The sequence below is a fragment of the Tinamus guttatus genome, unplaced genomic scaffold, assembly GCF_059628265.1.
Source record: "Tinamus guttatus ecotype Peru unplaced genomic scaffold, ASM5962826v1 Tinamus_guttatus_pri_ptg000172l, whole genome shotgun sequence".
Lineage (NCBI taxonomy): Eukaryota > Metazoa > Chordata > Aves > Tinamiformes > Tinamidae > Tinamus > Tinamus guttatus.
Window position 1 is genome coordinate 6,300,325 of NW_028288706.1, and position 24,506 is coordinate 6,324,830.

At 43.6% G+C, this 24,506-nt stretch overlaps 1 protein-coding gene across 1 annotated transcript in view; it reads left to right on the forward strand.

Moving 5' to 3' along the window:
* Positions 1 to 24,506, forward strand: part of XYLT1 (xylosyltransferase 1) — a 173,540-nt gene that overhangs the window by 134,007 nt on the left and 15,027 nt on the right. Inside the window, exons 5-8 of the mRNA XM_088523224.1 lie at positions 2,676 to 2,756; positions 13,563 to 13,779; positions 19,970 to 20,146; positions 22,318 to 22,580. Coding sequence (XP_088379350.1) covers positions 2,676 to 2,756; positions 13,563 to 13,779; positions 19,970 to 20,146; positions 22,318 to 22,580 — 738 coding nt within the window. The remainder of the gene's footprint in view (positions 1 to 2,675; positions 2,757 to 13,562; positions 13,780 to 19,969; positions 20,147 to 22,317; positions 22,581 to 24,506) is intronic.

A 24,506-nucleotide genomic window follows, 5' to 3' on the forward strand; every position in this document is an offset into this window, starting at 1 on the left:
GTGCCGCTGCGGCACAGGCCACCACATGGCTAATCCTGGTCCTTGTGCCTTACCCCTGAGCTGGTTCCCTTAAAATAGGGAAGGAAGATGGGGCCTGTGTGAACGTGTTTATCATTCTCAGCCTCGCACATCAACCATGGAAAGACTTTTCCCAAGATCTGTATTCATGCTGTGCTGTACCAGGGAAACTGATAGGAATGTAATGTAGATATTACTACGCTTTAATAAAGAGCGTAAAGATTTTAGCTATCCCTGTTGTGTTTTTTTTTGATTTTTTTTCTAGGAAGGAAATAACTAGAAATGCACTGCCCTTGTCATTCTGTTATAACGTGAGAATTAGTAAAGGTATAAAAACTCTGTTATACTGTGATATTAGTAAAAGCATATAAAAAAAAATTATACTTAGTGAATTTTCCCTGAAATCTGCAGAGCTAGAGTAGAATTGAATTTGGCAGCATGGAGGCAGCGTTGCTCCCAGTGATGTCTTCAGCAGGAAACCTCAGCCTGCTTTAGCCTTTCTGGTAGAAAAACCCAGGTTTTTAGGCTCTTCTGCAAAGTGTGTCAGGGCCCCGTGAGTAACGAGAGCCGCGGGCACCGCGCTGGAGCAGGAGATGGGCCTGGCCGAGGAGCCAGGGTCCGGGTCAGGGACGTGGAGCAAATACTTGCCCTAGTGAAAAGCTTTCCAAGAGCTGAGGAGGGTTTTAGCAGCTACATTAGCACTGATGGCATGTTGGAATGCCTTTGATTTTAATATTGTGCCGTGGAATAATTTGGAGGTAGGGCTCAGCATCCTCAGGATATCAAGGCCAGAACAAATGGGTTGAATGAAAGCTTAATTGAAATTCTGCATCCTCCCGTGGTGAGCACAGAATTGCTTGACCCATGCATCTAAATGTCAAATCTAGAAGGATTCCCAAATGGAAATGCAGTGTTTTATTTCCGTGTTGTCAAAACCTGAAAAGAAGCATACTTGATTAATGAAGAATAATTTCTGCGTAAGTTTTTTTTAATAACTTATTAAAAGCAGACCCAAGATGCCACTAAGTTTTTCAATAAATGAGAAAATGTCAATTATTAATTGTGTTGAGAGCTAAAAGCCATGTGGGCATTTATAAGCAGTAATCTAAAAAAAAGAGATGATTGAAAAGCTTGTCTGGCAGCCCTGAGTCCAGATGAATTTGCTAAAGCACTACTGAATACAGAAATATGGGTTGCCACCTAAATGATGATGGCTTGTTGAGCAGTGTGGATTATTTCTTTGGCCAATTTGATTTTTGTCCTGTAAGAAAGTTAAAGCTACATCACTTCTAAACTTTGTTATATTTTTAAAGATCATCTTTGTGTGCCAGCCTTTGCCTAAAAACTCACCCGAAGATGTCAGCCATTGAAGCTATTTCATGTGGAAGCATTGCTAAGTAAATTCACTAAATGCCTATTCATCCCAGGAAGATGGAGACTCACTGGAGCAGCAAATGTGCAAATCTGCACAGCTTACTATACAGAAAACAGTTTTCTGAGGTTGCCAAATTGCGATGCAGAGTCTGACCCTGGGAGGTATTAAAGCTCCCATGAGTGAACATAGAAGGAGGGTCTGCAGCTCCGACAGAACCAGTCATTCACACTGACTGATAGGCTGATATTTGGGCCAGACAAAATCAATGGTTAACTTGTTCTGTATTCATCGGTTCAATAATGAAATGCTACCTGTGATGACAGAAGAATTTGTTATTATGAGATCCAAAGATACGTTAGTAGCCTGAGACCATTCTGGAGTAGTTGCAGCTGACCCCACAGCTCACAAGCGTTTTGTAGGCGAGTCTTGTTTAACTGGGTTTTCCGTGGCTTGTGGCATGGAGTGTTTTCAAGATACTGTACTACTGACAGCTGTTTTATCTTTCGTTTTCCTACTATCCAGAGCAGGCCATTGCTCAAATGCTGTTATCTCTATTTGAATCTTGTGGTTTTGAGTGCAAGTCAGACAGTCATCTACTGTTTGATAAGATTTATTCAGTTATTTATTCTCCTAACTGTGCTGACCTAGGGAACATTTTTGCCCCATTGTTAAAGAAATAATCGACCACTCAAACTGTCGAGCACAAATGCATTCTTGGACATGCCAGCTGAAATTTTGAAAACGCTGGTGTCAAAGTGCCAATCATGTTAATTGGAATAAGCCTTCAAAATTCCTTTGTTCCTACTAATTTTATTGGGGTTTTATATCCAAATTCTCTCGCTTTATGCGTTCCAACTTTGGCCTTTTCTCTGTAACAAGGACTATGAGAAAAAAAATGCCGGCAGATTCTTGAATGAATTCCCTAGGAAAGATCTAGCAAAACATGTAAAGTAGGATTTTCAATCTAGTCATCTCACAGCTGGATTTTGATACTTAAAAAGTGGTGAGCAGTATTACTTAATGCATACTCAGTTACAATTCTTGACACGTTTGCCAAGATTTGATGTGAAATTCATTAAGATATAATAAAGCTGTGCTGCTTTTTATGTATGCTTTCCCGAGTAGAGGGAGAGAGGAAAGTTTTGCAGCATTTGAAAGCTTTTTTCAGAAACTGTTCCCATTCCAGAGTCTGCAAATGGTCCCGAATGAAAAAAATAAGCATTTAAATGAGAGAGTAGCTTTTACAGTGTATTTTGTACATCTTTTTTTGTTTCTCTTGCAGGACGAATGACCAGCTAGTAGCATTCCTGTCCAGGTACCGTGATATGAACTTCTTGAAGTCCCACGGGAGGGACAATGCAAGGTAATACAGCCCTTTCTTCAGCTTATTTTAAATGTGATGCCAAGAGTTATGTAATGACTGTTTCTCTAGTCTATTGGGGTGAAGGAATCCATGCTCCAGGAAACCGTCTCTTGAGGACGGTTGTTTTTCAGTCCAGGATGGCTTCTCCTGACAGTCCATTAGCTGTGGGTGCTGTTGTGGGCAAGGTAGGGAGATGTTAAACAGACCAACACTTACTCTGTGTTCAGGGCCTAACCTCGGCTGCTGTTCCAGCAGCTGGACGAGGGCAGGGGTGAGCACATGGCTGGGTGCTCCCTCAGTGACTAAAGCTGTTTTCAGCCTGGCAGCCTGCAACAACGACTGCCCCTCGCAGCAAGACCTCCATCCGTGCCCTGCTTAGTGCCACCACCCAGAGACCAGCCCTGCGCTCGCGGAGGCGTCGCAAAGCCCCGGGCAAGCAAAGCTTCCCTGCAGCCCCTCGGAGCCGGGAACAGCCGGCGCATCCTAGGGAGGAGGACCATGGAGGCTGGAGGCTCGCAGTGCTGCAGGTCTGAAGTCCTTAGATCACTATCACCCACCTGCGTGGCACTAGGCTGAAACACGCTGCGTTTCCCAGAGCATATTGGTTGTGCTTACAGCTTTGTGCTTGGAGACAGCAACAGTGGCCAAACGTCATGTTTGTTGAGCTTCAAACAGCCTCCGTAGCTGGCAGATCTTTCCCATCTGACTGCAGTAGTCCTCTTTTTAGTGATGGTTTTGGAGTCACGCTAGTCCTGCAGCAGTTTCAACAGCTCCATATGCTGGGTGCTGGTGGCTTGGCACCTGCAGATGTTTTATCTTGCCCATAGTCACCAGGTCGTCTCTTTATCCTGTAAAATGTCAAGCATACTGCAGGGCTGAGTCCAGATAAATGGTGTGGAGACAGTGACACATAAAGTTGCGTGTTCAGCCCACACACAGGTAGATACAGTAGTGCATAGGTCTCTTACTTCTCAGCTACTTGTGCACTTGTCTCCAGATTTATCAATTCAGTCATACTCCTGTTCAAATGAAGTCCTCACGAGCATTCATCTTGAGCGTGCAGAAATTCTATAGCAAGTAGTAAAAAATAACAGTGAGGAATTCTATTTAAATCAGAGTCAACAGTTTTCACAAGAGAAATATAGAATGTCAGGATGATTGGCAGGCTCAGCTCTAGCTGGCAATGGTGATCGACAGTAGAGTTAAACTAGAAAAGGAATGATAAATGGCCAGGGAAAAGCAGTAGGTCTCTTAAGCCTTTTTGCTCTTCTGGTGCACCTGATTCTCCTCAAATCTCCAGTCTGGCTAAGGAAAATAACTAATGAATTATGACATGCCTGCATCAAGCTGGTTCTACCATGCCAACCTCAGCTGGCTTAAAACAATTTAGATCAATTAAACTCACTAATCTAGTATTAATTTAATGATAAAATGAGCTAATATGCCATTTGTCCTCTCCTCAGAGGGATAACAACCCATTTATTAGTTCAGTAGTTCCCTTTGAATATATAAACAATTAAATACCTTTTTAGCCTGTTTCAACACATAGGCAGGTTTCACTTTTCTTCTGAAATTCTAATGTGGGTTCTCTGTGCATCAGGGAACATAATATAGGACGTGAAAGAAGATTTGCAGTCTCTGTCTGCCGTGGTCGTGCAGTCTCTGGTCCCATCAGCTCCCCAGCTCCCCATGTGGGGAGGCCTGCGGCTCTGCTCCTGAAGCCAAGAGCGGCCCTTGCAGAAGCCTCTGAGGAGTGTTAGCCACTAGCCATATCAATTCCATTGGTGTCAAGTACTGTTCACAAAGCAGTTGGACTTCTGTTCATGGAAGGTGTGAGTTCCCAACTCTACGTTCACATGTGGAGAGGGGAAGTATGTTAATGTGCAGATCTGGAACTTGATCTTTCAGTTCTCTCAGTAACTCAGTCTTGTCTAAACAAGTTAAAGGACCTTCTGCTCTACCAGCTTGACATGTATTTTCCAATTGACTTTCATTTTATTTCCAATGTGTTACGTTACGATCGTGCCAGCAAGCCACATACAGAAGGTCTTCGGCAGGGAAGGTGCTTGTGTCCTCTTGCCTCTCAGTGCAATGGCTAAAACCATGTAACACACCTGTGTGTAGTTTTTTACACCAGCTGTACCTTTTTATCCCACCCAATTATATTTTGGGCACCACAGCAGTCCCTGCTTCTTTAAAGGGAAGTGCTCCATGAAAGCGGGCAGATTTATCCCTGTAGTTATGTATTATGGAATCCTTTGGGCTGAAATATTCCATATAAGAATGGCCAGATAAGATAAGACCAAGGGTCCGTCCAGGCTGAAGTCCCATCTCCTGTTGCCTACAGCGAATGCCCACAGAGGAGCAGAGAACAGGCAAAGAGGTAGTGGTGCATCCTTACAATCCTGCTTTCTGCAGTCTTTAGCTGGGGAATTTCCACTTCCAGACTCTGTTGCTTTCTCAAGAAGTATCAGGGATGATCTTTTCCTCTATTAATATGTCCAATAGCTTTTCAGATTTTACTTTGTCACAGCCCTGTGGAAAACAAGTATTCCATGGGGAGAGTGGTATGACCAAGAGTTAGTAATGTCAGGAGAAAAAGCAGTAGCCTGAATATTTAGCAATGAAATCAGGGGAGAAAAAAATAAAGATGGGTTTTAGAAAGGATTTAGGAGCCAGGCCAATCTCCGAGTTATTGGGCAATTGGAGGAAACCTTCCCTGGGGACATGCTATCTTAAAGCAGCCTTGAATAGGATTTTTTATTTAAAAAGACTAGTTGAGGCCACGATGAGGGGGATGGCTTGCGCTGCCCCATGTAAAATAACCATTTTGTTATTTCAAGGTGTTTTCTCAAAATATGGCAAGCTAATAATTCAGCAGTTCAACATTAAAAAAAAAAAACACACTGAAAGCCATGTATAACCCTTCCAGCTACTTTTTATTTTAATTTATGGATGAATAATGGCTCCTAAACAATACACTTTTCAACTAAGTCTGCGCTGTAAACAAGAGCATACTCTGAATTTTAAGTCATCATAGTCTTTGGATTGTACAACGGCGAGAGGAAGATTAAAAGTGCCATCTTAAAACCTAACTGCTTATACGGCTCAATTACAAGGTACTTTGTATTCAAGCCATGTTCACAATCAGTACATGTTTTAGTGCCAAATAAGGAGAGAAACCAGGCTTCCTTTTATAGAATGAAGTTTTCTTTTAGTTATGCCAAAGTCATTAAAAAGTGCATCTTTAGTGGCTTCGCAAGGGGGATGGAGAGGTGAAAATGGCTCCTGAACTCAGCTGGAGAAGCATTATTTGCTTAGAGAGCTGGATATGTGAAATGGAATGGCATATAGTGGCTGCAGTTGTTACATAGCACTTAGTGGGCAACACTTACATTTTCTCCTCTTTTCACTGTCTTATGACTATTAAAAGCAAAAGAATAACCCTATGGTTATATAAGCTATTACAATTTTGAGCACCCGGAAGATTTGTTTTTTTGGCAGGAACAGCACCTGGCTGATGTATTATAAGATATAAAGACAGGAAAATGTGACATCTTCAATGACAGCCAGAGAGATGGGGTTTTTTCCTTTTTCTTTTTTTTTTCTTTTTTTTTTTTTTCTTTTTTTGGAAACTCTGCCACAGGAGTCATGTGGGAAGCAACATAAGCATGTTGTGAAGGCTGGAGGCTGCTAAATCTCTGAGGAATCTTGACCTCATGGGCAGCATATGAACAGCTCTCAAAATGCCCTTAAAATTTGGCGATGTAGCCGTGCTCTTTCCTTGGACCGCTGCTACGTATTGCTGCACGGAAGAATCACCCATTAGGTACCTAAACACTGGAATAAAATTTAATTCATTATCCCTGGGGCAGGGTGGTTTAACCTCTTAGTTCCCTGCAGAGTTTGCCATCCTGCTCATTCCATGTATTTTGGTGGATCATCTGCCCTGGGGCAGGGTGGTTTAACCCCTTAGTTCCTTGCAGAGTTTGCCATCCTGCTCATTCCATGTATTTTGGTGGATCATCTGGCTGGAATTTCACTCTCTTAGATGTTTCTTAAGACTAGGAAGGTCTATTTTTTGCTTGTGAGTAGATGAACCCAACAGTGGCATATGAACTGTATCGACTGAAATAGTGCAGAATCTGTGCAGAAGGATCGCATTTAAAAATTTCAGAAATGACAGCTAACTTTCACATACTCATATTGTTTTATGCTAAGTGCTAGGGCTGCCAGGGAGCTTTCTGGTCTTTCTGCCAGATAGTTTGCTTCCTTGTAGGGTTTTTTTTTCCTGCTCTGTTTTTTAAAGGCAGAAGTCAGTGCAAAGAAAACTAAAAGTAAGAAAAAAAATATTCACAGTGAGTGAATGCAAAACAGGAGGGAAGAGTGGATGCAAGGGGAGAAGAAATAATCTAGCAAAGCCCTGTACTGGAGGGCAGGTTAGATTTCATCTTGCTGAATCTTGGTCTGTGCTGTACTCATGTTACACCTTTCAACATTGTCATTTGCAGTTTTCTCCCCCTTTTGCTTATTTTTATAGACAGAAAGCACTCGAGTTGTGACCTCTAATCATGACAGGGAGCCATTAAGTTTGTGTCCTTGTAAGAGAAGCTACAGTGTTTCCTAGGACATAATGTAAGTGAAGAGCCATGGGAGGAGACCCACGGGAAGGTCTTTGGAAGCTCCTGTGCTCACGAGGGGCTGTGTGGAGTCATGGTCCGAGCAAGGCAAGGTCTAGTGGGGTCATTAGTGCAGGAGGTTTCCTGCACCTCAGACAATTTTCTTTTTTCTGTTATTTTTTTTTAACATTTGCTGAGTTTGCTCCTTGACCTGCGATGTGAAAAATCGTACAAGGCATTACGGGCTTTTAAGACTTCCTTTGAAAGAGATTTCCAGAAGATGGAAGAACAGATCCTTCAAAACCCACGCAAGTAGCTCTTAGTGAGAGGTGAACGAGAAGAAATGATGAGGAATTTTCTTCTAACCCCATAACGTTGAGGCGCGATGTGACTAAAGCACCAAGGTCAGTGCGTTGTCATCCCGGGGGAGCACGGGGGCTCCCGCCCCGGCCGGCTGCCTCCCCGCACCAAGGGACGAAAGCTGAGTGCTAATCCTATTTAAAAAGTAAGAGTTTTTCTATCTTCCTGCTTAACTTTTGAGCATTTACCACCGTGGGTAAAGCTACTGAAAGCATTTTGATTTCTTTGCTTACCAACAGTTTGGGCTTTTGCATATGAAATGAGCCCAGTCGCACTACAGCAAATCCAATCAAGAGAGAAATTCTTTATAATGTTGTTGATGTTTCTTTGTGCATCGGCATTAAGGCTTAAGGGATTGTTAGGATAGCATTGTGTTTATAATATTTTCTTCAGAGTAAGGGAATTAAAGGAAGATAAGAGGTAATCCTATTTTTGACCTGGTAACATTTGCATTCAGGATGCTGCAGTTTAAACACATTGGAAATTGGGTTGCAATTTTTATTTCTCCCTCTCTTTTCTTCCCTCTTTTTTATCTATGCCAAGAGTTTTTTCATAGCCTTTTCAAACAGCAGGAATTCTGAATTCCGCACTTTCTTCACACCCAATTGCCCATCGTACCAGGAGGAATTCTTCCTAATCTTGACAGACTAAGTAGGTACTATTTCTTTTTAGCATTTTTCTCCTTTTAAAGCTTCAACTCTGTTTTTAGAGGGTGGAGGTTGTTCTTAGCCCCAGGGGCTTTTAGCACGGCAGAAAGAGGCCTTGAGAAAATACTGCACGATCACATCTTTAGGCAAGCAGATGCTTATCTGGCACAGCGTGGGCACTGTACTTAAATTGCCAATTGTTAATTATTTCAGATTTTTTAAATGCTGTGTAATTTTTCGCAGAAGAGAGTTACTCATGAAAATGGGGTGAAGTCAGGGTTGTGTTGCAAGCAACTGAAATTTCACCATATATTTGTGAAAGGCCAAGATTTTTGTGCTCGCAGGTCAGGGAATGCAACTGCTCTGTGCAGCTTTGAATTGTATGACCTTGCTTGTTATAAAGAATTATTCGGTGACTGGGTTTTGGAGATATGTTGTAGTTTATGGATTGCTCACAAATTGTTTGTTGCAACTGTTAGATTCAAGGTATCCCAAGTACAGTTGTGTGCTTTCTGCCTGGTCACCTATATGGCAAGTCGCTTCTTCCCGCCCCTGAACAGACGGATTCCAGGAAGCGCTTCCAGGTGTTTGGGAGACATTGTTGGGAGTCAACCTCACGTGTGTTGTAGCCATAGAAATATTTACTTGTCATTTTTTACTCAAATCGGGTGAGTTCTTCAAATGTTTGTCTAAAGTGACTTCAAGAGTGGTAGATACGGTCAAAACAACATGCAGAGCGTCCTTCTCTCCATTCAAGAGAACATTGTCTGGCTGCAAGACTTTTGGCTCTTTGCTTTGACGCTGATTTTTTGCACGTGATAAATAGTCTTTCTGCTGTGTCCCTGACTTTAGCTCATAGCTCTTATTCTTGTATAGCGAATGGTGATAATAATATCTTGGTAGAGACGTCTGGTTAGCAGTGAATGTTGGCAGCGAGCTTTCTAGGCAAGAGGCCAGAACAAGGAAGCATTTAGGAAGAGGAAACCTTTCCTGCTTAAAATATATATTCTTTATAGACCAAAACCTTTCAGTAATGATCTTACTGATAAAGTAAAGTTTCAATACCTGGTAGCTTCTGATGCTTGAGAAAGCTTTATTCATTCCTGGGCTCTGAAAACCAGAAAAAGACAAAACTCTTTATGTATTATAAACATGTGAGCATTCAGGAGTGGTGGGCTTTCAGCATTACAGTGCTATGCAGTGTCACTTGCTAAAAGCTATGCAGAAGGCTCAGATTTGCTTGTGATGTTTTTTCTGCTTTTAAGTAACTGTGCCACATTATTTATTAGTAGTTAAAATACATTGCAAGAAGCACTGAGCCATTTGTTTATATTTGTGTTGTAGGAGCTTTTGCTAAACATCTTACATTATATATGTTAAAGAATCCTGTAATGTTATCTTAAATGTGTTTATAAATATTTAAATATGCTGCAAAGTGAAAGGCAGTCCCTAAGACATATTGCAGTCGTGAGCTTTTTAGGCAGTTAACTAACTGCTGGTGTGACACATCATGTTTTACAATTAGGTGTTTGGTTTTTTGTTTGTTTTAACAAAGCATAAAAATAACAACCCAGATCATGTAAACCTTGAGGCTGCCTTCACACTTAGTCAGGACACAAAAGGCAGCCTGCACACTTTCAATTGCCTGATTGATGAACTCAGCTAGCAGGGTATATAAATATTATACCGTGCCTTCTGGTTAGTTGCAAATACAATCCAACTTCCACAAAATTAGAGGCTCTTTATGAGGAATAAAAATTGATTAAGAGTGAATATAAAACATCGTAAATGGAGTGATCTGTGGAATAAGGTTAGATGAGATGCTTTTTGCTGAACCTTGGTCTTATTTTACTTTCTCATAGTTGACTCTCTATTCACATCATCTTTATTTTCTTCCCATTGCTAGATCGGGGGAAAAGCCAAGTGTCTTCACCTAATGGCAATCTGCACTGCACGTGGCTAACCATATCTCCATACTATTGTGTGTCCAGATATCCTGGAAGTCCATCTGCCGTTAGCAAAATGTGCCAGTCTTACCCAAAGTTCAGGGTGCCAGAAAGCACCTGAAGTTGCCCATTTTGACTAAGATTAATGAAGTGCTATCACTAATCTGTTTTTGTTTTTTTGTTTTGTTTTGTTTGTTTTGTTTTTCTGCTTTACCTTGGGAATTATATGCTAGGGTCCTATAAAACCCAAGAGAGAAAGACTTGAAGGGAGAATCACCATCATCATGCATTTCATTACTCCCTTGGACACTTGGATGCCTTCATCGAGTGCACTCTTTGGGTGTATAACCAGAAACTTAGGAAATGCAGCACTAGACAAGAAACAAATCAGTAGGGTCAAGGGTTTGCTCTCCATCCTACCTTTCCGTTCAGAGGCAGCTTCATCCAGATGCTGTTGGATGGTGAGTCAAGGATCTTTGTGAACTGTTCTCAGTGTGCTAGGGACTTTGGTGTCTTAAAGAGGCCTTCAAGACATCCAGGTAGCACATCGCCCTTCCCTCAAGGTGTGTGCAGGATGCCTAGAGTTAGGTCTTGCTTCCCTGACTTTCAAAAATCACTTCGGCTGGAGCAGCTTGGTGACATTAGTCATCCTGGAAGAAACTCTGGAAAAAAGGAATGCCGTGTCCACCTCCTTCACTTCCATGCGTGGCTCTGCTCTCCAGTGCCAGCCAGCATGAGAACCTTGGCCTGCGAGAGGAACTCATTGCATCCTTGGATTGCATCCAGGATTATTTAGCTTCTTGCTGATCCCAAATATGCTGGGTTTCCTTGGCGCTCAAAAAACATAAATGGATAATAAGCAATCACCCAGTGGAGAGCTGTGGCTTCAAAGCTCATTGTATAAATTAGTGCTTCATAGATAAAGGGAAATTATTTGCTATGCCAGCACATTGTAGTGCTTAGGTGTAATAACTGTATATGAAGAAGGCCTAGTAAGAGGGATCCTTCCAAGAAATGTGTTCTTCCTATTAGGTTGTTATTGCTGTTTAAAACCTGACATATTTAAAACCTGATATAAAGTTTCTAGAAAGGCTTAAAGAAGCATTAGCAAAAGGGTTGTCCCTTTGCAGGTTTCCGGATTTTGCTGCTCTTCAGCTGGGCTATGCCACCTTTCTGTAGGATGGGTGGTTGGAAACTTCATTTAGTTTTCTTCAAATAACCTCTTGCCATAAGATTTCAGGACTGGAATTTATTGTGAAATCACTTGTTCCCAAGGACTAATTATGTTGTATTTCAGTGCATGTGCTGACGAGTTGCTTGTCCAAGCCATTAACTCAAATAATCATCGAATTGTGCACACGTGTAAACAGGGAGCCTGCTGACTCGCTGGGAAGACCTGAAGCAGCAAGGCCAGGTCTGCTGGTGGGACCTTCGTATGTTGGATGTGGCTCCCTCTTCCATTGCTGGTTTCACACAGTAGAGCTGGATTTGTATCATGGAGCTTTTTGAGATGAGCTGATTGCAAAGCACGTCATGTTATGCAGACTTAGGTAGTTTGTAAGTTGGGAGGTTTTTGGAATAGTTAGGGTTTGGGATTTTTGTGTTTAGTTTGCTTTGGAGGTGTGTCTATTGCAATCAAAGAAACTTCACTTGAGCATGAGAGTATAAGATGATAAATTGATAGAGATAGCTGGAAAAAATAATGGAAAAGAACTTTATGCCCCTATTTATATATAGTCAATAATCTATTATTTTCTTAAAATAATTAACTCAATTGAGCATTTATTTTTGAACAAATTAAATGACCAAACTTTCAGGCACATTAATATTTGATATGGAGATAACTGCATAAATATTGAATTTGAAGATTAAATTCCAGAGCACTGCATTAAAATTGCAAGACTTTTCTATTATCCTTCATAATGGAACATGAAATTAGAAACTTGTTCATGGAAAGAAAAATTTCTCCACTCTTACCCGCACGTTCCCTTCACTGTTGTATCAACAGAGGAGCTTTCTTGCTCATACTGTGAGGAGGAAGATAGCTATCAGTGGGAGACAGACCCTGAAGGCATTTATGGTGCTTTTGAAAATTAATGTATGCCCATTTCATAATGGTGTCTCAGTTCTTAGATTGATCCAGAATGAAACTTCAACCTTAAATTTAGCCTACTGCGTGGCAAAAGACTCGTATTTCCAGGTGTAGAAAGTGAAATTTATGGCCAGATCTTACATCGCCCTTTTTGCTGTAGCTGGTGCAGCTCTAGTTCACCTGCAGTTCTTAAATCCAGGGAGGTCTGTGGTGGGGGCCCATTAGCTGTGGTTGTTAGTTACTGTAAACGGTCGGGTTAGCTAACATTTATTATTCCTCAAAACGTGTCGGATGTACTGAGTACAGCAACTTGCTGTTATTAATGGAATTCAGGCCTTCTGAGAGTGTGCGCTAATTCATGACTGCCAGGCTTCACTTGCTGGGGAGTAATTCTGAAAATGGGTAACAAATAAAAAGCTGTACCAGACAGTCCCAGAACACCTGTGGGCATCCAGTCCAAAGTGTTTTCAAATACAGATTGATTTTCTAACTTCTTTTTTGTGTTAGAGTGGTCTCAAATAATGCATTTCCATAACATTGCAATTCTACAGTTCTTTTTATCCATGGTTCAGCAATAAACAAAATATTTTTCCCTGTAGACTTGAGAATGGAGCAAATATACTCATTCCATGGCAAAGAGCAATGCAATTGTACTTCTTCCTAATTAACCATACCCCAGGAGAAAGATTCACAGAATAATAACATAGGAGAAAATTGGTCATTTTGATTTTATGTACAGTTTGCAGTTTTTCAAATACATTCATTTATTTAGAGGCGGAAGTCTATTACATAGATTGTTTTTTGCTCATGTTCCTCTCATGGGTCTTCTGCAGTGGTTTGCAAAGAGTTAATGCATGTTACAGATGCCCCAGCTGAGCTCTGCGGTTTGCAGAGTTCTGACTCAGGTCAGTTAAAGGTGCAAATGATGTTTAAAAGAAATCTGATGATCTTTGCCCCTCTAACTGAAATATATAACTGATTAATCATTTATTAAACTTCTTTACATTATTTATGGATAGGACAGAAATATAAACAGTGACCTTTTTATCCCTTCTTGTTTGGGAGAGTAGCTGCTTTAATTATCGAGCCAGTGATAACAAAATACAGATTAACAGTTAATGACTGTTTTTGTATTCCCTCAGATTTATTAGAAAACAAGGGCTGGATCGGCTTTTCCTGGAATGTGATACACACATGTGGCGTCTGGGGGACCGGCAGATCCCCGAAGGAATCGCGGTCGATGGGGGATCCGACTGGTTCCTCCTGAACAGGAAGTTTGTGGAGTATATCACTTTTTCCAACGACGACTTGGTAACAAAGATGAAGAGGTTTTACTCTTACACTCTGCTTCCTGCTGAGGTACGTGAATTCAAAGCACTCCCTCTTTTCTCGAAATTGCATCTCTTTTGCTTGGCCCAAAGAAGATAGTTGACATCAGCGGGGATTTTCCTCAGTTTCATTCGGCTTTGGATCATCCTGCTGTTGGTAATGAGAGTTTTACCTCCATGACAGATCAGTCCTTCACTGTTACAGCTGCTTTTGCTGTTGCTCAATTTGTTTGTGGGACCTTTTTTAAGCAGTGGCTTTAGTTTTGCACTTTTGAACCCATTAACCTATTACGGAGCGATCAAAAATCCAACAGCCCTTTGCTTGCAAGTTGTTGCTCCACAAAGACTTGGAAGGCTACAGAATGAGTGAATTGCCTGCTGAAGTAGCTTTCCTCGCCATTATCCAGCCCTCTTGCCCATAGGAACTCCGCAAACAGCAGCTGGTGCTCTGGTGAAGCTGGGCTGGCAGGCGCCTCCAGGGCCTTTCCAGCACCTGGGCAGGCTGCCCCAGCAGGTCCCGACTCTCCCCCCAGCGCAGGAGAAAGACCCAAGTTCCCTCCTCAGTGGCAACTCCTGAACATTTTGAGGGATCGATGAGAACCATCTTGCAAATTTAGGCTTATTAGCTTGCAGCAGAGCACAGCGGTTGTCATCTTTTGATAGGGGTTTATTATTCCACACACATGTTGAATAATCTTGCTTTAATCCCATTTCTGTTAAAAAATCACCTTTTCTTTCAACTCTGATAACCCTTTCATCCATTATCTAGCAGAAATTTCTGTATCATTATGAAAGGACACAGGGCAATGGGTAATTGGGTAGGGTTTTTTCTTCCCTCGCGCTTGAATGAGAATAGATGCCTTTATGGGTTTAACCAAACAATTCAAGCATAAAATCCATATTCACTGAGCTGTCATTTAACATTAAAAAGAGTAGGGGGATTATTTGGGGGCCAGCCATGCTGCTCTGTCTGCTCTTTCTGTCCATGCACTCAATTGCCTTACGACATTATGCTTTGAGCTTCGGGTTTTTATTCTGATTTACTTTTTTCCTTTTAGTAGAAGAATTTTCAAAGTTTTTCTTAGCATTGAACCATGTGTCACAGCTAGAGATGTCAGTCAAGATACTCTAACAAGTCCTAGGATGCAGCCCAGGTAATCAAGGCATTTTAGGGGACGTATTAGCCCCCTCGTCTGCCTTTGCTCTGCCACATCTCTCCCTGCACCATGTTTCAGGGGATACCAGACATGTATTTGCACACACACACTTCTGTGCAGGTAATGCCTTTAGATTTTAAAGCAGGGAAGTTTTCCTTTTCCAGGTGACTGAGGACAGTCTCTGGCAGGAGCTGCAGTGGGAGGATGCAGCTGCTTCTGCAGAGGCTGCTCTTCTACCATCCCACCTCTTGCTTCTCTCACCTCTGAGAAAGCAGTTCTCAGTGCTGGCCATCCTATCAAAGTTCAAATTAGGCCCACTGAATTTTATTAGCCATTTTTTTTTATTAGCAATTTTCTACTTTGTTAGCATGCTGCCTATTAACATTTGCTTTTATATGCTGTTATCATTCATCCCGAAAGGCTAATCCGATTAGCACTCTCCATATTGTATTACAGAAAACAAATAAGGAGGCAGCAGTGATTCCTCACTGTGCTCTTCTCATGTATTGACAGGCAGCGTTTTTCTCCCTGCCCACTCCAGCTCCGCTGCACGGCAGCACCGGGTCGAGGCGGGATGACACCAGGCAGCCGCACGGAGAGGTGCGAAAAGGAGCGGGTTTAGGCTCCGATCACGCCGAGCAGCATGATGCCCTCGCGGGTGTAGGAGTGTCCTGTCAAATCTAATCACAAGTGGTGCATTTCCTGCTAGGCACTTTTTCCCCTCGCAGTTACAGAACAGAATTGCAGAGACACTTCTGTTACGGATTTTAAATTCTTGTTAAAGTATTGCTGACAGCCAACACTATTACGCTGAAGCCTGACTTTGAACAGAAAATTCAAACATGTTAATGAAATCACTAATGAAGCATCTATAGATGCCTGATTCATTCCCTATTAAATGCTTTTTCTACAAGAGGTATTTGCACATATGGATGCATTTGCAAAATATTTTGTGCACAGTATTTAAAATATAATATTCATTTCCACTGAATGGAGGTCAGAATTTGGGGTATTTCTAAATAATCTAAATAAATAATGAGAGTCTCCTCCCCCTCATCTCCTCTCCATAGTTGTCCATACCCAGGTTGCCATATTCAGTCATTTCTGCCATATTTAGTCATTTCTACCATAATTTTGACACTATAAGGCCATTTTGTGTGACCATCAATGGCTATTGTGACCATATGTGTTTTGTTTGTTTGTTTATTTTACCTTATGTAGGCACTATCACCATATTTATGGCTCTGTGACCAGATTACCGTATCTTATAGTTTCTACCATGTTTGTGCATTTTGTCCATATTTGGTCTCTTTTTTCTGTATTTGCATATCCAGCCCCCAAGTTACCATATTGGTCTTTTCCGTGTTTGGTCATCTGGCCTGAAATGTCTAAATTTGCTTATTTTGACCATATTTGGGCATTCATTCCCAAAGTGCCATATGGGGTCAATTTGAGCGTATTTGGACATTTTGCCCATATTTGGGTATTATGCATCATTGCCCAGAATGACCATCCTTGTGCATTTTGACCAATCTGAGGAAAGAGAAAAAGTCTGTTTCCCCATGGTGGAAACACCTATGACAAAATTTAATTATTAAATTTCAGCCAAGAGACTCTAGGTGACTATTGCTGCTGGATAGGCTGGCTTTGTAACAGGAACAGATTCCTCACAGACACTGCCAAGTCGTCATCCTCATTCCTGGCAGTCTGTAAGAACAGACATCCGTCAGGAATGAAATTAGGTCTAGATCCTGGTGTCTTGGAATCACTCTCAGCAATATTCTTTTGGGCATAGCAGGAATATTTTTTTGCCCTGCTCTGGGCTTCCTTTCTATATTCATTTGGTTTATCGAAGGAGCAGCTCAGCCTTGAGGGCGCATGGGGCAGGGCCGCTGCTGGCGGTGACTGGGCCAGCTCCTGCGTGCTCACGCGGCGTCGCAGCTGTAGGAGCACCGGCTCCCTCCGGAGCGGGGCAGTCGGAGCGGGCCGGCCGGGCCCTGGGAGGCTGTGGCGAGGTGTGGGTGCGCGCTCTGCACGCGCTGCTGGGGGAGCTGGGGGTGGCTCAGCATCCTGAAAAGGGCAGAAATGGGTTTTAAAGACTGCAGTTTTATTTAATCACAAAACAAGCGTCAAGTCTCATTTGATTTTGGAGGTTGTGTGAAGATGCATCCCCTCCTTTTCATTTGGAAGCCACTTTCACCTTGAAATTCAGTGTGTGACTGGTTAAATGTTAGCTGGCTCGGGGAAAAAGAGTGGTAGTCGCGTTCTTGGATAATTGCAGCTGCAGCCATGGAGGATGTGCATGCTCCAGGATATGTGTGCAGGCCGTACATGGTTCAAAGGTGTAGGCTGCTGTTAGATATTGCTTGGAGTTCAGGTTAAAATGCTTGTGTAAAAGCAATAAAGTAGTACATACTCCCAGTCATCAGTTGAGAAGTGAAGTGTGTTCATCAGACTGGTGACTGCTGATTTAATTTTTTGTTTTGTTCTTTACTCATTCAATTTCTCTAGACAGTTGGCTCTGAATTTCCTTCGTCGTGTCGGTTCTGCTCTGTGATGAGCTTGCCTGCCCAGGACGCTGCACTTCCTTCCCTGCTGACCAGCGCGTGGCCCTTGCTTGTTCTACTAACGTATTTGGCAGCTCTGACTTTGCCGAGTTCCATATAGGGTGTCTGTTAGGTGTTTTGGGTTTGTTTTTTTGTTTGTTTGGGGTTTTTTTTTGTTTTTTGTTTGTTTGTTTGTTTGGCTTTTCTCATCACAGAGAATGGCTTGTGTTCTTCTGCCTGTTCCGTTAAACTTTATCCAGTAGAGATGGAAGCTGACTTTAATTGAATATTTTCTTTTAGCAATAGAATGAGTCAAAAGGTGTTTCTCGTTGATTTGTTGTTCAGCGGGAATGGTCATCTATCTGGTTTGAATTTGTGGCACTACAATTTGACGTCAGTAGGGTACGCAGGGAGGAAATTAGAAAGGCAAAAGCTCGTCTGGAACTCACTCTGGCCACCACTGTAAAAGACAATAAAAAAGTGTTTCTGCAAATACACTAACAAGAAGAGGAGGGCCAAGGAGAAGCTCCATCCTTTATTGGATGTGACAGGGAACTTTGTCACCACGGATGAGGATAAGGTTGAGGTACTTAATGCCTTCTCTGCCTCAGTCTTTAGCACCCAGTTCAGTTCTCCTCGATGTACTTGGCCTCTTGAGCTGCAAGACACCTCTGGAGAGCACAAGAAACCCACCATAATTCAGGAGGAAACAGTCAGTGACCTGCTACCTCACTGGGACACCTGCAAGTCTATGTGGCCAGGTGGGATCCACCTGAGGGTTCTGAGGGAGCTGGCAGAAGTGCTTGCCAAGCTGCTCTCCATCATCTATCAGTCCTGGTCAAGAGGGGAGGTCTCAGATGACTGGAGACTGGCCAGTGTGATGCCCATCTACCAGAAGGGTCAGATGGAGGATCCAGGGAACTACACGCCTGTCAGCCTGACCTTGGTATCAGGGAAAGTTATGGAGCAGATCATCTTGAGGGCGATAACCCAGCATGTGTGTGACAACCAGGGGATCAGGCCCAGCCAACATGGATTCATGAAAGGGAGGTCCTGCCTCACCAACCTGATCTCCGTCTATGACCAAGTGACTTGCCTAGTGGATGAGAGAAAGGCTGCGGATGGGGTCTGTTAGACTTCAGTAAGGCCTTTGGCACAGTCTGCCACTGCCTTCTGGAGAAGCCGGCAGCTCATGGCTTAGACAGGTGGACTCTTCAGTGCTGAAAAACTGGGCAACTGGGCCCGGAGAGCGGTGGTGAATGAAGTTAAATCCAGCTGGCGACTGGTCACAAGTGGTGTTCCCCAGGGGTCTCTTCTCCACAATAACTAGTGACAGGACAAGAGGAAATGGCCTCAAGCTGCACCAGGGGAAGTTCAGGTTAGATATGAGGAAGAATTTCTGCACAGAAAGAGCAGTCAAGCACTGGAACAGGCTGTCCAGGGAAGTGGTGGAGTCACCATCCCTGCCAGTGTTCAAGAAACGTGTAGATGAGGCGCTTAGGGACATGGTTTAGCAGGCCTGGTGTTGAGGGGCTTAGAGTTGGACTCAATGATCTTGAAGGTCTTTTTCAACCGGAATGGTTCTATGATTCTAATGTTATGCCAGTTATTTATAGATTGTGCTATAGCTGATTTTTAAGAAGTCACTGCTCTTAGAACTCTCTCTTACAGAGGTAAATTTGATTATATTCTATTGCTTCTCTCTGCAAGGTTTTCTTTACAAGATACATGTCTGGCTTCTTAAAATCACCCTGCCTTCACTGACCTATTAACCTGCTGTATCAGTCCCCATTACCCATGATTTATGTAATAGCTGATATTATGGTGATATAATTAGGATAGCACAATAGGAATTCCTTGCTACCTTGAGTCAGCAAATAGAGACTTATGATTTCAGATGTAATTGCAGGAGGTGGGATGTCCTTCTGGCACCAGGGGTGAACTGTATATTTCCGTGCAAGGCGATTCAACTAGCAATACATCTGAGTGCTGCAGCCTCGGAACCCAGCAGAGAAGCCCCCTGCGATTGTATTTTTCATAGCAGCCAGGGTGGCAGCTGAGGTTTGAGAATTGTCTTAGGAAACAATTTGAAATTTATCATCAACACATAGCCCTGAATCTGCTGGACCAGAGAGTAGCTTACTGAAGAGAAATAATGGGAATTTCTTAGAATTGCTCATACAGCTGGAATAAAAATAAAATAATTGCTGGCATTGGTGCCTTTCCACTCTAGTTTCCAAAGCTAGTCATTATTCTGGGCCAGTTTATTGCAGCATGCCCTCGACTATATGCTATTACTGTTTGGCTTTATCTGTTGTGTGCTGTAATTTTTCATGCTCTATAGAATGCATACATGTGGAATGTCCTCTATACATGGCAAAACAAGAGTAGCTGTTTGTCCTCTGTTTCTGAAAGAAAATAAGTCACCTGAGTTCAGTTCAGGCCTGCAGACTGGTCTGAGAGAGAACATGGAAGTCCGAAGAGCTGATTGTACTGACCTGGTCTCTTTTTCTTGCAGTCTTTCTTTCACACGGTCCTGGAAAACAGCCCGTACTGTGACTCCATGGTGGACAACAATTTGCGTATCACGAACTGGAACCGTAAACTCGGTTGCAAATGTCAGTACAAACACATTGTAGACTGGTGTGGCTGCTCGCCCAATGATTTCAAACCTGCAGACTTCCACAGGTTCCAGGTAACTGAAGTGTTCCCTTCTCTGGTTTCCCCAAGGGAGGTTTCTCACCCTTGTTCCTGGGTGTGGAGAGCAGTGTAGCTGCATGGCGTCAATAGTTTAGGGGAAGGCAAAGTCTCTTTTCCCTTGTTTTGGCCCTTGAGGTTTACCACTGTGTAGCAAGATCATGACACAGCTCTTGGGAGGCTTCCCACCGGTTGATCTGCTGTGCTGGGAAGGGTGAAAACCTGACGCATCTGGCACAGTGCTAGCATTACTCTAGTAAATTTATTGAAAAGGGTTTTTCAAGGTTTCAGTTCCGATGCTTTCATGATTTCAGGTGTCTACTGCCTTTCATAGTTAAACAACAATGATTTTCATCCTTAGAATATAAAAGAAAGCTGAAAAAACGTGATGAGAATACCTGTTAGATGCTTACATAGCACAAGGCAAAACTGTTTTTTATTAATATATTCTTAAGCATGGTTATATTGAAGTTGATCCCATGGTTTGGAGGTCAGAGTCATGAGGTTTTGGTCACCCAGGTTTGGCAGTACTGCCTTAAAGAGTTTAATTGGTTCTTTTGTGAGACAATTTCCTCCAGGCAAATGAGAGCAAATGCTTGTGTTCAAGGGTGCACTTGGTCTCAAGACTGTATCTGGCCTATTCTATTAAGAATGAACAACAGCTTGTTTCGAGATCACCAGATTTGCAATTCCAAGCCTCCAGCTCCTCAGGGCTCCCTACATAAAGCATGTTTGTTCAGGCTTTGTGTGGGATGGGGAGTGTGTTACCCTACAGCACAAAAATGATGACTGCTCCAAAACAGAGATCTTTTCTTTATTGTAATGTGCTGCCTACCAGGCACAGTTGAAGTCAGTGACACGGACACAAAAAGAGCAAACGAGACATTAAGAGAGTCTCTGCTTTCCCAAACTCCCATCTCAGAAAAGTCTCCAGCACAAAACAAATGGGAAGTCTTAAAAAGCTCTGGGAAGTCTGCAGAAGCTAACTGGCTTGGGGCTGGGAAAAGAACCCAGGAGCCTTTCAGGACTTGCGGGTAAACTGAGCAGCAAGGGAAAGTTGGACTAAGCCCACGGTCCTCTTCCTTCTGCTCAGCCACTGCCGCTGCACGGCCTCCTTGCTAACATGTCATTTTAGAGTGATTTTGCAAAGGCGCACACAGAGTGGCTGCCAGGGCAGGGTGGCAGGAGGTGGCCCTTGGTACAAAGGGACTGGCCACAGAACAGAAGAAGAAAATGTATCTGCCACCATAATTGTGGTCTGAGATTTCTCACACAGCTTTTCTTATTTTGCTTGCTCCCTGTCAGTCAGGCATTTCGGAAAAATACTGCTGCTGTTCTCATATCCTTGGTATCCAGATATTTGTACTTCTTCCCCAGGAGGCAAGCAGCAGTTTGCTAACACAGGGAGAGGGAAGAGTTGGAGAAGGCTCCCCTGACGTCAGCCTAGGTCTGGTTGGAGGGTTCATTCTGAGAAGGCCAAAGCGGCATCCATGTGCTAATATAAATAAATAAAAGCAGGAGACGCTTCAAAAGGATTGCTGAAAATATGCAAAGAGCAGACAGCAGGGAAGGAGCCCAAGCTGTGCAGCAATTCTTGTGGCTTTGGTTCATCTCCTTTGCTGACTCTGAAGACAAGTGCTCCTGAAGCCAGTTCTGAAAGAAACGGTTGTGTCTAATCCAGGTGTCTTTTTCACTTCATTTAGACTCTCCTAAGTTTTTTACTGAGCGAGTTAGGAAGGTGATAGACACAAGCTGGTTATCCACGATGTTCTGCTTTTGGTAGTGCTCAGGGACAGGTTTGTGGAGTCCCATGGAGGTGTGGGGCTTCCTTGCTGACACTGGGGACTGCCAAGCCTGTAGCTGCCACCTTGTCTCCAGCCTCATGCCCCGGGCCTTGAGCATCCTGTGGAGACAGGGTGATCATGGCAATCATCACTGCTTGTCCTGAGAGCTGGTGACCATCCTGATGGCTTGATGACCAGGAAACGAGCAGAGCCAGGACATGGGCTAGCCCTGGCACACAGTAGTCCGTGTTCTGTAAACGTTAGCGTGCTCCGTGGTGAGAAAAAATCTGTTTGAGGTCTCAACTCCAACTCTGTGCTTAGGACAGGGACTTGTGGCTGGAAACGGGAACCAACTCCAGTTTCTTTCTCTCTTGCACTACCGCAGCAGACTGCCAGGCCAACGTTCTTTGCCCGCAAGTTTGAAGCTGTGGTGAACCAAGAGATAATTGGCCAGCTGGACTATTACTTGTACGGCAACTACCCGTCCGGCACGCCGGGCCTGAGGTCGTACTGGGAGAACGTGTACGACGAGCCCGACGGCATCCACACGCTCAGCGACGTGGCGCTCACCATGTACCACTCCTTCGCGCGCCTGGGCCTGAGGAGAGCCGAGACCTCCTTTCACACCGCCGGAGACAACAGCTGCCGGTTAGTGGGAATCCTCTTCCTTCCTGTGGGTGGGAGCGGGATTCACTGGTGTGTCAGCAGTTCCTGTGGGTTTTCGTGGAAGGAGGTAGGTCTGGATGCTTCAGAGCACACAGACCCAATTGCCAGGGGACACTCGGGACATTGCCTGAAGGACACTCACCTGCCTGGCTGTGCTGGTTTCATGCACGGCCAGGCGGCGGCGTGGGGAAGGCACCCCTTTCCCACAGTGTTTCTGCCAGCACTAAGGCAGTGGGATTCAGGGTGACATTATGGGACTTGGCTGTTGCACTTTTAAGGAGCTGCTCTACAGCCTGATCAAGACTGACACATTCCAGCTGGGCAGCACCACCCCCACCCCTGCTGCTGCGTTTTCTCTATTAATTTCAGTGAGTATATTATACCCACCACCCCTAAACCCTCAGTGTGATTTCAGCAGAGGTCATGTTCACCTTTATTATGCATACCAAAAGCAGAGGACAGGATTTCAGAATTAATGTAAATGGGGGCAAGTTAACGGTCCTTGCCATTTTATTCCTTTGGGTGCACATATGGTGCACAAAGAGCTGGTTGCAAGGTCTCTGCTTGCTTGCTGCTGCTGAAGGTTGCAGCAGGTGCATCCGTTAACATCAAATAAATAACCTGTATGTATATATAGATATAGATCATGAACAAAGCCTGTAGGGGAAAAAATGTATTTTAGCTTCATTTTTCACCTGTAAGTCTAGGAAAGAAGAATTCAGGAGTTGAGATTGACATAGAAGAGACTTCATGGTAGATATGTTAGATGTCTGTAGTTCAGACCACTTAATGACTTTAAGCTGCCTGTGTAAGGAATGTGCTGCCTGCACACATTTGAAGCTGTCTACATTTTGGAGCAGATATGGTTCATCTTTTAAAGCAATTCTAGTTCATGCTTCAGAACTATCCATGATACCCAGCCCTTTTTTGTCCTTATGGAAAACACAGCCTAAGTCTGCAACTGTTGAAGACAGTCCTTGTGCTTTGACGAATGGCGTTTGGCCCTTCCACGCTCTCCAGAGGAACCTGACGCCTTGTGACCTTCTTCTTTGGTCATGGAAGCACTGAGCAATGCCCCACCTACAAAGATGTGGCAATAAGCAATCCGGACTCCTATTCCAGCTTTGCCAGCAATGGTTATTAGAGCAAAGCAATAAAAGGTCAATAACAATTAGCAAATAATCACAAGTAGAATGCATTCCCTTCTATGAAGTAAAGGCAGACCTGAAGAACTCCTGGGTCATTTGTCCTGTACAGTGAAACCAGAGGAGAACATGGGAGCTATGTATAACCAGTACTAAAATAACATCACAATTACTTTTGTGCTTATTCCTTTTGCCAGTGTGCTGATGATGATTTATAGCAATAATCAGATTCATTTCTGGGGAGCTTTCCATTCCTAGGAGCTCAAGGTGCTTTTCAAGCTTGCTCAGATTATAGATAGGGAACCGTGTCACCCGCCACTGATTGCAGCTGTCCCTGGGATGAAACACGGCTCCTCTGCTGGCCGGAGCCTCGTGAAACAGCGCGGGGAGGAATTGCAAGCAGGGATGTTGCGTGAAGGCCACGTTTACACACCCAGCCAAGTCCCCTCAAAGCACCGCTAGTCAGTGTCCAAATTAAGTCATACAGAAGTAGATAACCCTCAGATTCATGTGTTGCCTCTCTTCTCTCTTGATACTCTGCTGTCGTGCTAGTATACACGTGTACACTTCTTCTTTCCCACGGGTAATTTTGCACATCTCAAGCAGCAGTAGAAGGGATGTATTTAGACGGAGCACCCCAATAACATTCCCTCGGCTGCGAGGCCTACGAGCAGCGTGGTTTGCCACACTGCTGCCGGGGTCACGGCGCTGCTCCTCGCGCTGCCGCCGCAGCCGCGCAGGACGCTGGTGCGGAGCTGCTGCC